This window comes from Mandrillus leucophaeus, unplaced genomic scaffold, assembly GCF_000951045.1.
Source record: "Mandrillus leucophaeus isolate KB7577 unplaced genomic scaffold, Mleu.le_1.0 Scaffold100, whole genome shotgun sequence".
NCBI lineage: Eukaryota > Metazoa > Chordata > Mammalia > Primates > Cercopithecidae > Mandrillus > Mandrillus leucophaeus.
In genome coordinates, this window is record NW_012098099.1 from 3937366 (window position 1) to 3955396 (window position 18031).

Consider the following 18031-nt stretch of genomic DNA (forward strand, 5'->3'; position numbering starts at 1 on the left):
GGTCTTGAACTCAAACTCCTGGCCTCAAGTGGTCGTCCTACCTTGACTTCCTAGAGTACTGGGAGGCTTGAGCTATCATGCCTGGCCTCTAAGAAAATTTTTGAAGATTATTATTGGTTTTATTAATTTGTAAGATGAAACTTTTGCTTTCTAAAATTTTATTGGTTTCCTGCAGAATGTATTAGGTTGGACCATTTTAAATTATTCATATTTAATCATTTTGACCTACAAAGATGGCAGTGTCATCTGGTTTAACCTAATATTCTTTCAGAGGTATGTTCTTCATTTGAGTTTTCAGGGTAATGCTTCCTATTTACTTAGAACATCACAGTTCTTCACAGAGCTCATGTATCTTTGTAAAAATTACTCATCCGTGGCTGGGCGCAGTGGCTCACACCTGTAATTCTAACACTTTGGGAGATCGAGGCAGGCGGATTGCCTGAGCTCAGGAGTTCGAGAACAGCCTGGGCAACACAGTGAAACTCCGTCTCTACTAAAATACAAAATAATTAGACGGGCGTGGCAGCGTGTGCCTGTAGTCTCAGCTACTCAGGAGGCTGAAGCAGGAGAATTGCTTGAATCTGGGAGACGAAAGTTGCAGTGAGCCAAGATTGCACCACTGCACTCCAGCCTGGGCAACAGAGGGAGTCTCTGTTTCCAAAACAAAAAAATTAGTCATCCGTGATTAAGAAGCACCAGATCCAGGCTTAATTTTGGTCTGAAGACAGGCATAAGGAGTCATCTCTCTACTGGAGTCTTCAGAGTCTTGACTTCCTGAGAGTTGATTTCTCAAGCTTGCTGGTCTAGGCTCCTGAGCTTAGGGACCTGCTAAACTTTCATGTGATGGTGTTCTGCAATATTTTAGTATGACTACAAGAACAAGGGTGAAAGAGAGTTAAGACCAGCCTGACCAACATGGTGAAACCCCATCTCTACTAAAAATACAAAAATTAGCTGGGTATGGTGACAGGTGCCTGTAATCCCAGCTACTTGGGAGGCTGAGGCAGGAGAATCGCTTGAACCCACGAGGCAGAGGTTGCAGTGAGCTGAGATCAAGCCATTGTGCTCCCGCCTGGACAACAGGATGAGACTCCATCTTAGAAAAAAAAAAAAAAGACCTATATAGTGTTTTGCAAACTATACTCCACCAAAACATTGCGTATTTTAGTGCTTGCACAAACACTGAAATATTTTCTAACAGGCAATTAAAGTTTAAAGTGGGGTTCTGTGAGATTTTGTCTGAAAAAAAGTTCTGCTAAAAACAAAAGTTGAAAACTAGTGTTTTAAGGAATCCGAGGTAAATTCTGGACCATTTTCCAGGAAATGCATGTCTTAGTCCAAAAAATTCATTTGGGCTGCTATAACAGAATACCATAAACTGGGTAGCTTATGAATGTCAGAATTTATTTCTTATGGTTCTGGTGCCTGGGAAGTCCAAAATCAAGGCACCGTCAGATCTGGTATCTGATGAGAACCCTCTTTCTAGTTGATGGAAGGCACCTTAGAAGGCTGTGTGTCCTCACATGGTGGAAGGGGTTAGCTAGCTCTTTGGGGCCACTTTTATTTAGAGGCAGAGTCTCACTATGTTGTATAGGTCTTGTCTTGAACTCCTGGCCTCAGGTGATCATCCCACCTTGGTCTCTCAAGGTGCTGGGATTATAAGCATGAGCCACTATAATAAAAGAGCCCTGGGGCCTCTTTTATAACAGCACTAATCACAATCATGAAGGTTCTACCCTAATGACCTCATCACTTCCCAAACGCCCTACCTCCTAATACCCTCACCTTGGGGGTTAGGATTTCAAAATAAGAATGTGGGTGGGGCATAAATATTCAGATTATAGCAATGCAGAAAATGAAAACCTGCATTTCCCATGATGTATTACAATCAGGAGTCTACCTTTGGCTATAGGACTTCAAGTAAGGAAACCATATATCCCAGAATGCAATGTATCAAATCTCTTTTTTCTTCTTACCCATTCTTTTGCTTTGGAGTTATATTGGGAGATGTAGTTTTCTGATTAACATAAGTGATGATATAATGGAGAACAGAGAGGTTTGACATGAAATTTATTGCCTCTAAAAGTATTACCCATTTGGAGGTGTGCGAACACTTGATTCTTCAAGTGGTGTAAACATGGATTCTCTGAACTCTAGGGGGAGTGGATAAACTACCTTTTTTCTCCCTTTTAAAATAAAATAAATTTTTACTTCTGATCATAGCACGAATATATTACATATTGTGAGGAATTTTAAAACTTCTGAAAAATACAAATAATAAACATCAGTGCAACCCATCGATCATCTGATTCCCAGACATGAACTTCAGCCTTTCAGTATATTCCTCCAAGCTTCCCTGTGCCTTTTAAAGCTACTGTTTCCTTTTTCCAAAATTGGGATTAGACTCAAAATATCTGTGGCCTGCAGTTAAGAAGTTGTATAAAGAAGCAGAAATCATTGTAACACAAAAATACTCACTGATGAAGTGATTGACTCATTGCCATTCAACGTCCTTTCTTTCTTCAAGCTTGAACTTATTTCCACCAATTCAGCTACTGTCACTATCTCTGTGCTGTGGGATATTATAATGCAGATGGGGGAAGTTACTTCTTAAGATCAGTGAAGGATGTTGCAGATCACTGACAAGTCTGTCTGTGTTGGACCAGTTGAAAAACTGATGAAGAAAAGAATCAATAAAGATAATGAAAGGCTAGGCATTCAGAGAAGAGTGATTGAATATAATGTAATATTTAAAGCTGAATATTAAGATTGCCTTTTAGGAACATTGATGTAGCTCCCATTAAGTGCTGACACCATGATGGTGCCATGCAAGTCAAGATGAAACAAAGGAGGTGATGTGCTATTATGTATCACTGTGATAGAAGAATTGCATTCTCTTTCAGCAAACAAAAATCCCACTGCTTTTATTCATTCTTTGATTTAGTCACTCATTCTATGATCTGTGATAACAAGGAACACCTGTATTTAAGTTTTTCATAATTCTCTAGACTTTTATATTTGCTACAAGAAATAACCAGATAACCACATTTTCCTACCGAGTAAGCATATGCCTTAGAAGAGCTATTATAATTTTATCTGAAATTAAGTACATGCTTTAAAAGACCTATAAGCAGGCCAGGCGCAGTGGCTTATGCCTATAATCCCAGCACTAACTTTAGGAGGTTGAGGCGGGTGGATCACTTGAGGCCAGGAGTTCGAGACCAGCCTGGCTAAGGTGGTGAAACCTCGTCTCTATTAAAAAATACAAAAATTAGCCGGGCATGATGGCAGATGCCTATAATCCCAGCTACTCAGGAGGCCGAGACAGGATAATCACTCAGGAGTTTGAGAACAGCCTGGACAACACCTGGAAGGTGGAGGCTGCAGCGAGCCGAGATTGCACCACTGCACCTCAGCCTGGCGACAGAGCGAGACTCCGTTTCAAGGGGAAAAAAAAAAAAAAACTATAAGCAGAAATCATAATAATAATACTTCTTAAATAATTTTTAACCATTTTTAAGTCTTCACAGTTCAATATATTAATATAAGGTACCACTTCTCTTCTGCAATTCTTCAGGCCACATTTCTCACATTCTTCTCACTCTTTGATACATGGATAACTGGTGACTATTAGGTTGGTGTATGCAAAGTATCTTTGCTAATCTGCTAAAATGGGTTTTTAATTATATGCTAATTTGTGCCTTTAATTGTCCTAGTTGTCATACAAATTAATCAGTTTCTGGAGCACTTGTATTTGCTCTTCTCTGAAATTCCTCTCACATTTTACATGCACTTGAATCACCTGGGGATTTTGTTAAAATGCAGATTCTGAATAGGCATGAAGGTGGTAAGGGGCCAAAATTCTGCATTTGGCACCAGTTCCCATGCTATGCCAGTGCTACTGGCCTTCAGACTATACTTTGAATAGCAAGGCTTTCAGTAACAGTTTTGGGACCAGAAGCCAGGCAAAGCCTATTGAAGCCATTTCTTATTGTGATAAGTTAATGATACATGCCTAGTTTATTAGTAATGTATATTTTTCAATTAGTGATATATATGTTGAATTATGACTTGCAGTATGTGAGCTTTTTTTTGTAATTTTTGTGTCAGGCGTGTTATCTACAGTGGTGGTATTTATAGAGAACAGTGTTGACAAACTCTGTAAAAATACTTAAAAAAAAAAAGGTTTATTCTAAGACAAATATGAAGGACCATGGCCTGAGACAGTCTCAAGAGGTCCTGAGAACATGTGTCTATGGTGGTTGGGTTACAGCTTGGTTTTATACATTTTAGGGAAACATCTTACGTCTCAATCAATACATGTGAGGAATGCATTGGTTTGGTCTAAAAAGATAGGACAACTCAAAGAGGGGGCTTACAGGCTATAGGTGGATTCAAAGATTTTCTGATTGGCAGTTGATTGAAAGAGTTAAGTTATCTGAAAACCTTGAATCAATAGAAAGGAGTGTTTGGTTTAGGTTAAGGGAGTCTAGAGACCAAGGTTCTTATTATGTAGATGAAGTCTCATAGGTGGCCACTCTTAGAGACAATAGATGACAAGTGTTTCTTACTCAAACCTTTAAAACATATAATCCTAGCATTTTGGGAGGCTGAGATGGGAGGATCACTTGACCTTGAGTTCAAGGCTAGCCTGGGCAACATAGTGAGACCTTGTCTCTATTTTTTTTTTAATTAAAAATAAAAGGTGCTAGAGAGACTGGGCATGGTGACTCATACCTGTAATCCCAGCATTTTAGGAGGATCATTTGAGGCCAGGAATTGGCCAGCCTGGCTAACATAGCAAGACTGTCTCCACAAAAAATCGTAAAAATTAGCCAACACAGTGGTGTATGTCTGTTGTCCCAGCTACTCAGGAAACTGAGATGGGACGATCCCTTGAAGTCAGGAGGTTGAGGCTACAGTGAGCCATGATCGCACCACTGTGCTCCAGCCTAGGTGACAGAGCAAGATACTGTATCCAAAGAAATAAAAATAAATAAATACATTAAAAAGGTGCTAGACTCTCAGTCTCTTCAGGACTGGGAGGGTCTGGAAAGGGAAAGATCTAGTTATGTTGTAGAGATTCAACAGATGCAGATTTTACCCCCACAAAAGAGCTTTGCAGGGCCATATCAAAATATGGCAAAGAAACATATTTTGGGGTAAGATATTTTTATTTCCTTCTTTATCAGTCATGTGATGTTATGCCAGAGTCAGGTTGGAAAGTAAGCCACACTATATAGGGTTGAATAAGACCTATCTGATGAGATTTTATAGTTTAAAGGGCATGAGCCTGCAGGCCCTTTAGATAGGAATTTGGGCAAGAGAGGAAAACAAAGATCAGAGTTTAGTCCTCAGTGATAACATACCAATGATGATATAATAGTTAATATGTATTGACTGCTTACTGTGCCACAGACACCATGCTTTACAAAGGTTAACTAAATTTTCTCAATAAAACCATGAAGTAGATGTTATTATTGTTATCCTCATTTACAAATGAGGAGGCTGAGGCCAGTCAGAAGGTAGTGAGTTATCTCAATCGATTGTTCATGTCAGTTACAGATCAAACTCCTTGTTCTACTCTTTTCCCTTTTCTCACTACTATACTGGGCTAGTCTAATAATAACAACAACAATAATAATAATAATAATAAACAAGTTTAGTGACTTGCTCATGATACATAGCCAGAAGAGGACAGAGCCATGGCATCAACTCCAGAGCTTGTACGTGTAATTTCTTTACTAGTGTAACAGTTCAGAAACTATAGACTTTATATGACATGTATATGAATTCCCTAGGTTCTTACACAGTTCATGTAAGATAGAGTTGAATTTGCTAGCTTTTTTTCCCAAAAGGCCTTTGAAAAGCAATTTTCCTTTTCCTTAGGTTTTCCTTTCTATGACTTTGCCATAGATACTGATAATTTGTGATTCCTTAGCAGTTATTTTTAGTTCTCCATTCTTCCTGTGTGTTAATTTGTGCATTTGTGAAAAAATATCTCAACTTTCTTTTTTTTTTTTTTTTTTTTGGGAGGGAGTTCCCTCTGTTGCCCAGGCTGGAGTGCAGTGGCCGGATCTCAGCTCACTGCAAGCTCCGCCTCCCGGGTTTACGCCATTCTCCTGCCTCAGCCTCCCGAGTAGCTGGGACTACAGGCGCCCGCCACCTCGCCCAGCTAGTTTTTGTGTTTTTTTAGTAGAGACAGGGTTTCACCGTGTTAGCCAGGATGGTCTCGATCTCCTGACCTCGTGATCTACCCGTCTCGGCCTCCCAAAGTGCTGGGATTACAGGCTTGAGCCACTGCGCCCGGCCAAAATATCTCAACTTTCTTATTCCTTTGCTGCAAAAATTTATGAAGAATGAAAAGTAGATAATATTCTGCCCTGACTGAAAGATAAAAGTATTTTTATTAATGCTGAGAATTTGTTTTCTGCCAAAGAGTAACCCAGGAGAATAGACAGATTGTTGCGGAAGACTGATTGAATTTTTTTTTTTTTTTTTTTGAGATGGAGTTTCGCTCTTGTTGCCTAGGCTGGAGTGTAATGGCACGATCTGAGCTCACCACCACCTCCGCTTCCCAGGTTGTACAAGGATTCTTCTGCTTCATCCTCCGAAGTAGCTGGGATTACAAGCTTGTGCCACCATGTCTGGCTAATTTTTTCTATTTTTAGTAAAGACAGGGTTTCACCACGTGGACCAGGCTGGTCTCAGATTCCTGGCCTCAAGTGATTCGCCTGCCTCAGCCTCCCAAAGTGCTGGGATTAAAGGCATGAGCCGCCGCGCCTGGCTGATTTCTTTTTAAAAAAATTTTTTTAAATTTTTATTTCAATAGTTTTTAGGGTCAGACTGATTCTTATGTGTGTTCTTAAAATTTTGAAATTTTTTTTCCTTCAAAGGGCAGTGGTAATCTATTGACTTGTGTGAAGACATACCTTCCACTCTGAGTTCTCCTGCCAAACCACCAAATTATCTCAGAGAAGCCAGGAGTCCCTCTCCCCAGCTTCTCGGCCTATCAGATGTTAGCACTTGAAATATGCAGTCCTTGAGCCCTCCGTCAGCATGTTAAGGAGAAACGAACACAGGGGAAGAGTTCATATTGCTAAGGTGTACAGGCGTTTGTACAAATTTATGAAAATGAGTGGAAGTTGTTTAGGGTTAGAAAAGTTTGGCACTGCAGTTGCAGTTTAATTTGGAAATCAATAAACCTAGAATAGGTCACAATAAATAACATAGCTAGCTTAGGACATCTCAAAGTAATATAAGGCTGTTTACTTTCATTATCTCTTTCTTTTACAGTCTATCAATATTATGGAACTGACTTTACAAAAATACGGAAGTTATGAAAAATTCGAACAAGCCACTGGTGGTAGCTTGCTCTCTAAAACTCGAATCTGGAGTCACGTTAGGAAGTACATGATGAAGGAAGGCTGCCTAGGGGAGGTATGAATCGCGAGTAAACATGAGGAGTTACTGTCAGTGACAGTTGTAGTTTATTTTATTTTATTATTTTATTTTTTGAGATGGAGTCTCTCTCTGTCGCCCAGACTGGAGTGCAGTGGTGAATCTTGGCTCACTGCAACTTCCGCCTCCCTGGTGCAAGTGATTCTCCTGCCTCAGCCTCTCTAGTAGCTGGGATTACAGGCACCAGCCACCACACCCAGCTAATTTTTGTATTTTTAGTAGAGACAGGGTTTTTGCCATGTTGGCCAGGCTGGTCTTGAACTCCTGACCTCAGGTCATCCGCCTGCCTCGGCCTCCCAGAGTGCTGGGATTACAGGCGTGAGCCACTGCGCCCAGCCTAGTCGTCGTTCTTTTCTGTAGATTTTGTTTTCCCAACCCTATGTTACTCATTAAATTAGTCCCCCAGATTTCTTACTAAATACTGTAAGTCTTAAGTTCCTGTTGCATTGAATTGTTTTGATGTGTTCAGTGTCTTTTTGTTTTTCTTCTTACTGCCATTTCTGTATAACTTGTGGGATTAGATGAATTACTTTATGAAAATTGCTAATGAAGAGCTTTGCCCCAGAAGCCTCTCTTATTAGTCCTCTTAGTGGTCAGTCTCAAAGCCTTGGCACTGGCAATGAGCTGGATTCTGGCACCTGTATCTTCGTCTGCATCAGTTTAGCCAGGGAGCATATTTACGACATCTCAGAGGTACAATTTTAAGTCCTTCGTGTCTTCCTCAACACAGCCATTTACTTTCCCTTAAACTCAGTGAAGGTTCTTGAGTTCCCAAAGGGTCAAAATTAGAAGGGTCACAGGTGATTTGGCTGCACATTCCATCTTGGTTTCTGGGAGATTTAAGGTGGTTATAAACAAAAAACAGTGTTAATTTATAGGCCCATTGTTTTCTGCGAAAGCTTCTCCCCTTACCTTTATGTTATGTTTTATGTCTGTTTACTTTTTCTCTTGCCCATGTTTTATGTCTGTTTACTTTTTCTCTTGCCCCTTAGATTGTAGTTCATCTCACTGAGGACCTGCTTTCCCGAGCATCAATGACAGTAGTAAATGGATGTCCAACTCTGACTATCAATGTGTGCACTGCACGTGAGCATTGGCTGGAGGGAATGCTGAGGCATGAAATAGGTAGAGGCAATCCTTTCCATTTGTTTATTTGTAATATCAAGAAATAGCTCTAAAGAAATGTTTTTTTAGAATGAGTTTTAGTAGTGTTTATTTTATTTTCTTAGTAGAAGAAAATTTAGCAAAAAGTCATGAGCTTCACTTGGACTGAAGCTAATGTATTTATGTCTCATTTCAAATTAGATTTTTTAAGGGAAGTGTTTAGGTGTATTGAACCTGGAAAGTCATTTAACTGCTCTGGATTTCCCCTGCATTAAACTGAGGGGGTTGAATTCAGGTATCTTTGAGGTTCTTTTCAAATATCAAGTCTGTGATTCTTCCTTTAAAAAAGTAAATTGTTATAAAGGTGATACCTCCTCTCTTGAGACGTGATCCTTTTGAAGGCAGTGTACTCCTTCACACCCAAGAGATGTTAGGATCAGGTCATTTTCTACTTTGTTTTGATTTGTAGGCACACATTAATTTAGTTTTAGAGTTTGTTTGGTTTTAGAGTTTGTTTGTTTGTTTTTTGAGATGGGATCTTGGTCTGTTGCCCAGTCTTGAGCACAGTGGCAGGATCTCAGCTCACTGCAACCTCTGCCTCCCAGGCTTAAGTGATCCCCTTCACCCCAGCCTCCTGAGTAGCTGGGACCCCAGGTGCACACCACCACACCCGGCTAATTTTTTGTATTTCTGGTAGACATGTTTCACCATGTTGCCCATGCTGGTCTCAAACTCCTAAACTCAAGTGATCTGCCTGCCTTGGCCTTCCAAAGTGCTGGGATTACAGGCGTGAGCCACCGTGCCCGGCTGGTTTTAGACTTGTTGATGGAATCTGTCTTTGGGGGAAGAATTAAAACAAGAATGGCATTTCTTCTTCTTCATGTAACTTTTCTTCTCCATAGGTACACATTATTTTCGAGGTATTAACAACCTCCAGCAGCCATGGAACAGTTGGACTGGACGTAAAAAACATGAGCTGAAGCCAAATAATCCCACAGAGGAAGGACTAGCAAGCATTCACAGTGTTCTGTTTAGAAAAGACCCCTTTTTGTGGAGGGCTGCCCTCCTCTACTACACTGTTTATCGAGCCAGCCAAATGTCTTTTTGTGAACTCTTCAGAGATATTGGCAGGTTTGTCAAGGACCCCAATACAAGATGGGATTATTGTGTACGGGCCAAGAGGGGATGGACTGATACTTCCCAACCAGGTGGGTGTCCTTTAACTGCAGATTTTCTGACTTACTGACTAGTTGTCTAGTGATTTTGTAATCCCTGAATCACAAAATTCACTTACTTAAAAAAATTAAACCTTGGTTACCTGAGGTCAGAACTGGTTTTCCTAAACAGCATTTTCTTAGCATTATTTTTACCCAGCTCAATTTTGAAAAATCTCAGACCTGTAGAATATGGAAAGAATGGTAGAATGAACACCCATCTACCCTTTCATCTGTATTTACCTATTGTTAACATTTTGCTATTTTTGCTTTATCTGTCTTTGACTTTTTAAAAACAGCTATACTGAGATATAATTCACATGCCATACAATTTACCCATTTAAAATGTAAAGTTCAGTGATTTTTAGAATATTCAGAGTTGTGCAACCATTACCATTGTCTAATTCCAGAATGTTTTCATTACCCCAAAAGAAACCCATACCCATTAGCATTCATTCCCCATTTCCTGCCCTGTGTCCGGTTCTAAGCAAATGAATCATCTCTAGATTTACCTATTTTGAACATTTCATATAAATAGAATTATCTAATATGTGATTCTTTGTGGTGGGCGTCTTTCAGTTAGGATGATGTTTTCAAAATTCATTCATGTTGTAGCATGTATCAGTATTTTGATCATTTTATTGCTGTGGGGCAATCTGTCCCTTAGCAAAGCTCAATCGCTGTGCTGGGAGATCCGCTGCTGTCTTCAGAGCCGGCAGGCAGGAATGTTTTAAGTCTGCTGAAGCTGCGCCCACTGCCGCCCCTTCCCCCAGGTGCTCTGTCCCAGGGAGATGGGAGTTTTATTTATAAGCCCCTTACTGGGGCTGCTGCCTTTCTTTCAGAGATGCCCTGCCCAGAGAGGCAGAATCTAGAGAGGCAGTCTCTACTTTTTTTTTTTGAGACAGAGTTTCACTCTTATCACCCAGGCTGGAGTGCAATGGTACGACCTCGGCTCACTACAACCTCTGCCTTCTGGGTTCAGGTGATTCTCCAGCCTCAGCCTCCCAAGTAGGGTAGTACTGAAGGCATGCACCGATATGCCCGGCTAATTTTGTATTTTTAGTAGGGACAGGGTTTCACCCTGTTGGCCAGGCTGGTCTTGAACTTCTGACTTCAGGTGATCCAGCCACCTTGGCGTCCCAAAGTGCTGGGACTATAGGCATGAGCCACCATGCCCGGCCTAAGAGTGTTTTTAAACTATTTATTTGGAGCTTGGTAAATACTTACTCAAAGTAGTGATGGTTATGTTGCTAGCACAGCCCACATTAACATTTCATACTAGTGTTGCATTCATATGACAGCGTAGCGCCTTAGAGCCAGGAGCAGGCAAGATAGGAAGCAGGAAAGAGAAGGACATCTCTCTCTGTCTTTCATGTGTGCATAGCCAATTCCAGGCAGGATTTCAGATGAGCAACTTGTCTGCCATTTCTTAAAATACTCTTCTCAATACTCTTAGAAGAAAATTCATTGATATACTGAACTAACCTGAAATTCAAAATGACTTTTAAACAAATGTTTCTTAAATTGTACTCTTTTTTCAAGGGCATTTTTGAGTGTTCTTTTTAGATTCCTTTGCCTGGATTTTAGTACTCTGTACCCAGATGCACAGGGCTTCTATGTTGCCTTTGAGCAACCCGATAGAGGCTCATCACTTTTAGACTAGTCCCTTTTTTCTTTTTTTCACATACTTTTGTGTTTTTCATGTTTTATTATGGAAAATTTCAAATGTATACAAAAGAATGATTAATATGCTGAACTCCAGTAATATATTACCTGATCATAGCTGTTATCAACATTGTCTAACTGTGGTCGTCTATTCTTCCAAATTTGTTTCCTATAAGTATTTTAAAGCCAATTCCAACATCATGTTCTTTTACCCATAAATGTTTCTGATTAGGACAATTTTTTAAATCATCCTCTTGCTATTAGCATACCTAACCAAATTAACAATAATCTCTTAATATATGACTCCATGTGGTAGAATTTTAATTAATTTAATAGAGCAAAAAATTTTTTTTAAATTGCACAAATTGTGTCAGGATGGGAAAAAGGTTTACTGTGTAAACAGAATATCCTTTTCTAACTAGGTTCAGATCTCATGAAATGTTCTACTTTTCATGTCTTTATCCATTTTTTTTCTATTTTTTAAACCTACATGCTTTCCAAAATCTAGTTCTAGTTCTTGTTTACATAGAGAGGAACCAATGTCAAAATTTATGCTTTAAAACCATAGTTTGCTTTTGTTTAATGGAGAGGAAGGATTATTAATATTATAAATACCAGGAGTTTCTAAAATCCTGCATCTCTCCACTACCTTTATTGAGATGTACCTGCTCTAAAACTATCCGGCTCAGGTCTCCCCACTCAGATGCCTTCAGTGCACAATGGGAGTTATGACTGAATGGTGGGAGTAGGGGAAGGTGGGATAATCATATTTATAAGAGTCATATATTTGAAATTACCAGTCTCTATTTATAATGAGGAAAGAATTGTTATTTTAATAATGGGGAGGATGTGTGAGGAGAAGGAATTCTTAAGGTTCTAGTCTGTATACCATCTTGGCACTTCTCAAGACCTGACATTTTATGTAATGAAGAAAGTTAAATAAAAATAAAAATAAATGTTGACAAACTAGAATATTTTTAATGCAGGACTGATTCTTACGGTAAAGGGAACGGGTTGATATCTAATTACTTAGTAATTTTTCTAAACATCAGAAAGTAAACACTATTCTGGTTCCTCCAGGGTGTTTTAGTAAAGACCAGGTATACTTGGATGGAATTCTTCAAATCCTTCGATACAGAGATACCATAGACTTCCATCTGCTTACTGCCCTCGGGAAGGTGAGTAGAAGCCATGGCGCATATCCCTGAACACACCAGATCAGCATTCCCCTCACTCGAGCTTAGCATTAAATAAGACTTAGCTTCACACTATTTTTACTTTATTGTCAGAACAAATTTTCTTTATGTCATATCAAGAGGGAAGAAATCTGGTTCTGTAATAGAACCAAATTATAAAATTTCTTTTTGGTCAATAAGAGATAAAGGAATAGGAAATTTGGGAATATATATAGTTTTATTTTTATTTTTGTGTACATATTTTTCTAAAAAGCATTTTCTGAAAACTATAAAAGCATTTTGAAGTAAGCTGCACTTATAACACTTCCCCCGTAATGTCTCCTAAGAACAGAATATTTTCTGACATTACTATATGATTTTGTTTAAGAAATTTATTACTGATTAAATATAACATCAAAAATATAGTCCACTTCAAATTTTCCAAAGTGCCTCCAAAATGTCCTTTGTGGCTCCTTTTTTGTGATCTAAGATCCAGTCGAGATTTATACATTGCATTTGGTTATAATCTTTTCTCTCTTTTAATCTCCGCTTGCCTTATTCTTTCTGTTTTTTTCATGACATTGTTAAGACTTGGGCTGGGCAGGGTGGCTCACGCCCACAGTCCCAACACTTTGGGAAGCTGAGGTGGGAGGCTGAGGCAGGAGGATCACTTGAGGCCAGGAGTTTGAGAGCAGCCTGGGCAATATGGGGAAACCCTGTCTTTATAAAAAAATTTTAAAAAGTAGCCGGGCATGGTGGCATACACTTAGTCCCAGCTACTCAGGAAGCTGAGGTGGGAGGATTACTTGAGCCCAGGAGGTCGAGGCTGCAGTGAGCCATGATTGTACCACTGCGCTCCAGCTTGGGAGAGAGAGCCAGACCCTGTCTCAAAAAAAAAAAAAAAGAAAAAAGAAAAAAAGATTGGCACAGTTTTCTTGAGAATTCCTACAATATGGATTATCAGATTATTTCCTTCTGATGAGATTCAGGTTAAACATTTTTGCCAAGAATACTACATAAGTGATGTGTATTTCCCATTGTATCACATTAGAAAGTATGTGTCATTTTGCTCCATTTGATCATCTGGGTGTTTGATCACCTGGGTTAAGTTAATGACCACCAGATCTCCCCATTGTAAAAGTACCTTTCCCCCATTGTATTAGTAAATAGTCTTTGGGGTGATATTTATGAATGGACTATTCCCTAATAACCCTTGATGATCTTTTCCCAAATCAATTATTACACTGGTGGTTACAAAATAGAGATCTTCTAATTCTTTTATATTTCTTTGTCACTCCCCGTTTTTGTAGTATTATTGTGGACTTAATTGGACTTAATTTTTTTTATTCAACTTTTTCATGGTTGCACCTGTGTCTTAAACATGTCTCCATGTTTTCTGACACAGTAAAATGTCTGGGCACAGTTTGTACTTTTCCTACCCAAATCTCTAATGAAGATCAGCCATTTCTCTAATGAAGTCTTATTTCCTTTTAATTGAAACAAAAATAGAAAAATTAGAAAAATTAGCTGCATAATTGTGCAATTTTTCAAATCTAATAATATGTCATTTATATTCTAGTTATTTTCTTGATTCTTTTATTTCAATTTAGCCAGAAGACTTGTTTGGTTTTAGAGTCTCTTTCACACACAAATATATTAAGTATAGTTGTCTAATTTTTAGACAAACAGTAGGTTCAAGGTACAGTATTAAATCAAATTTGACTTTTTAAAATAATCTTTTAGGCCGGGCGTGGTGGCTCACACTTGTAATCCCAGCACTTTGGGAGGCCAAGGTGGGTAGATCACCTCAGGTCAGGAGTTCGAGACCAGCCTGGCTAATGAAACGTCATCTCTACTAAAAATTCAAAAAACTAGCCAGGTGTGATGGCGGGTGCCTGTAATCCCAGCTACTCAGGAGGCTGAGACAGGAGAATTGCCTGAACCCAGGAGGCGGAGGTTGCAAGGAGCCAAGATCATGCCACTGTACTCCAGCCTGGGCAACAAGAATGAAACTTCATCTCAGGAAAAAAATAATAATAATACTCTTTTAATATGGTCATGGTATAAGGGGCAGAGAAATACATTATTATTTAACACAGTGAAGAAAATGTAAGTCACTGATTTTTGTTATTTTGCAGCTATTAAAATAATTTGACACATGATCTGTATACTTTCATTTAAGGCCCAGGGAAGAAATTCATCCTTAAAATGTACATTGTAGTTACATTTTTAAATTAACTCATCTTCCTTTCTTCAGGTTTCTTATGAAGATGTGGATCGCTTAAAAGGATTGGCAGTTACCGAAAACATGAGGGTCCCTCACTTCCTGCAGGACCATGGCCGATATATGGAACACTTAGAGAAGATCATGGAAGTGAATGAACTGACTGACAGGGAACTGAAAGATCTTATATAGTAATTAGCGTTCTGGCAAACATAGCTAAGCTATGCCTCCATGTGTATTACCAGTTAGGTGCAGTTAGCACCAGAAGATTTATAAAAGAAGAATGACTACTTGTGTTTTCTAAAGAAGGGTCTTCAGTATTCAGCGGAATTTTTAGGTTAAGTACAAATCTTAAACTATTTCCCTAAAATGTTTCTATAGGCTGCAGGGGGAAGTTACTCCTATTTTCTGAATCTCGACAGGGTCAGATGAAAATACTACTGCTGAGCATTTTTGAAGACTCTTGGTCAAATTGCATGATAAATTTCTGCCTGAGCAGTAAGCACTGGCCTAGTGCTTCTGCCTAAATATGGAGGTCAGCTCCAACTGGAGACTGGCTGAATTCCATTGCTGTTCAGACTCCAAAGTTATATTTTATTTGATAAATAATGGTAATTATTCTCCTTGAAAAATTAGTTTTGTGTTACTCCAAAAAGCTAGCTATATCTAAGCTTCCTTATTTTTTTTATATGTTAGGGAAATTTAAAGGGAGAGGAAAAGCAATTTGAAAATTTTTCATTAAGTGTTTTATTTTAACATTATTATTTCACCTTATCAGCTTATAGGAACTAAATTAGAGAATCACCTCTTTTTGTCCACTTATCTCTTAACTACATTTTCATTTGCTGAAACATATTGTACCCTTTTAAATTTTTTACAGAGTTTTAACGTCTTTTCCACTGCGTCCTTTATAAAAATGATAAGTACAAATTCCAGAGAGGTTTTCCTACACAAAAATAACTGGGGAAGGGCTACTCACCTTTTTTATTAAACAGAACGTGTAACAAGCAGAGGACAAATAGACTGACCTGGTTAAATGTAGGCTCTGGATGTTGACTGGGTAGCACCTACAGTAAACTTGACCATGCTCTGAAAAATGAAATTTCTGGGTGTTGATGGTTTATAAAGCCAGCTTTGTGCTATTCGTTCAGTATATTTTATCAAATCTTTGACTTCATCAACCCAGTAATGACATAGTTTAAATTTAAAAATGAGAGTTCTGTTTTGCTATATTTTTCCTGCTAACCTACCTTTGTATTTTATCAGCTTCAGTATATACTTGGATATATATACCTGGATTCAAATGGTTCTTCATACAACTTAATGATCAGAAAGAATGCTGCTGTAAACACCCCACTCAAGATTGCTGCTGTAATTTCTACCCAAAGCTGTCTGAGAGTTTATCTTTACCTCAGTACAGGTTAAAATAATGGTGCTAATACTGGTAGATATATACTGTGAAGCCTGGTTCACATTCATGCTAGAAAATGATTTGGGGAAATCTTTTGCAGGAAAGGTTACATGATTTTTCTCTTTCACATATCTAGAAGGACTTGCCTCAAAGAAGAATGTTGCAGCAAACAGGATATACTCTAGCCGGTGCCCAAAGGTTCTTGCAAAACTATGAATCTTGCTTTTAGCACTAGAGGGCCAGACACTTTGGAGCATTGACAGGCCTTAGCCCCTGCTCCCCAACTGCGTGCCATGCTGGGTAGTGTGTGTCCTGTACATCTGTGTGCCAGGCTGGGGCAGACTGTGCCAATGCTCACCAAACACTAGAATCTGCTCTTAAACCTCTAGCATGTATCTCCTTGTAGCAGAGTCATGCACTTTCTCAGCATTGTGTAGTGTTTTCTAATTTCATCTTAAAACTTACCAAAAGTGATTGTGAAAACAGTGTCTAGAAGTATAAACAGAAATGGCAATATTTATGTCCTGTGATTGAAGCCCAAAGGTTATAAATTCAACTTTCACAGGGAATAGCACTGCTAATCTTACTTTATGGTTTAAATATAAAGGAAAATCACAACAGCCTTAATTTCCTATTGGTAGGATCATTTGCAGCGGTTCTAGTTCCTGACTTTTAAAATGGATGAATATTTTCTCTTTGTCTGATTTGGAAAAGGAACTGCTTTTTTGCCTTACTGCTTTGGTATAAAGATGAAAAACATGAGCACTCTGCAGACAAAATGACCTTAAATCACATTGATAAAGATATTTTAAAAGTTAGCAGTGAACCAAAAGTAGTTTCAGATTAGCAGAAATAAAGAGCTTTAAGCTTTAAAAGTTGAGATTAAATATTTAATGAAAGTTTATTAATTCTTTTTCCAAAAATAGCAGTAAGGTCAGTTTTTTCCCTAAAATAAAAAGTTTTAATAAACTGAAAATTATAGCAACAGTACTTAGGAGAATAGTTGAAGATTGTATTAATTTTAATTACAATAGTTATTTGTCATAGGCTATTGATGATTAGAATTTCATTAGTTTTGTCCACTGTAGTTTTAAAAATAGTTGTATCAGATACAAATACTGATAAACTGTTAGGTTTTAACACCAGACAGGATTCAAAGGAAATTAATGTTTGCAAACATAAATCCATAGTCTTCATTTCTTTATATTTTCACCTTTGTAAAAGTGTTTAAAGTTTGTATTGTTTGTTTTGTATATCTTTGGGCATTTTTTGTCTAGCTATAATAAAAAGAAATAGTGCCAAGGTTCTCAGATGAAGTGTGTGACTATATATGCATGTAACTTGTTTTCTTTGAAAACCCAATTATATTTGTATTGTGGTGTTTCTTGCTTTTTATTTTGTGATAATTGTCAAAAGGACATTAATTATGCTTGTCTTCTAGTGCTGTTACTTCTTAGAAAAATATTATATTTACCACACTTCACCTTTTCCCTAGTTATTTTAGCTTATACTCTCATGGGACATATGGAGAAAAGAAAAGGAGAGAGGTTGTATTAGTCTATTCTCATGCTGCTAATAAAGACATACTTGAAACTGGGTAATTTATAAAGGAAAGAGGCTTAATGGACTCACAGTTCCACATGGCAGGAGAGGCCTCACAATCATGGTGGAAGATGAAGGAAGAGCAAAGTGGCGGCAGGCAATAGAGTATGTGCAGGGGAACTACCTTTTATAAAATGATGAGATCTCATGAGACTTATTCTCTATCATGAGAACA

At 38.3% G+C, this 18031-nt stretch overlaps 1 protein-coding gene across 6 annotated transcripts in view; it reads left to right on the forward strand.

Moving 5' to 3' along the window:
* KIAA0895 (KIAA0895 ortholog) overlaps positions 1 to 17566 on the forward strand; it is a 68812-nt gene extending 51246 nt beyond the window's left edge. For 3 of the 6 annotated variants that reach the window (XM_011972965.1, XM_011972974.1, XM_011972942.1), the window contains 5 exons: positions 7297 to 7440; positions 8454 to 8586; positions 9468 to 9773; positions 12525 to 12622; positions 14877 to 17564. In XM_011972965.1, the coding sequence (XP_011828355.1) occupies positions 7297 to 7440; positions 8454 to 8586; positions 9468 to 9773; positions 12525 to 12622; positions 14877 to 15035 (840 nt within the window). In that variant the 3' untranslated portion in view covers positions 15036 to 17564. Of the gene's footprint in view, positions 1 to 7296; positions 7441 to 8453; positions 8587 to 9467; positions 9774 to 12524; positions 12623 to 14876 lie in introns of all 6 variants that reach the window. The other 3 variants (XM_011972956.1, XM_011972948.1, XM_011972933.1) reach the window with 2 other exon arrangements.
* The last annotated feature ends 465 nt before the right edge of the window (positions 17567 to 18031 follow it).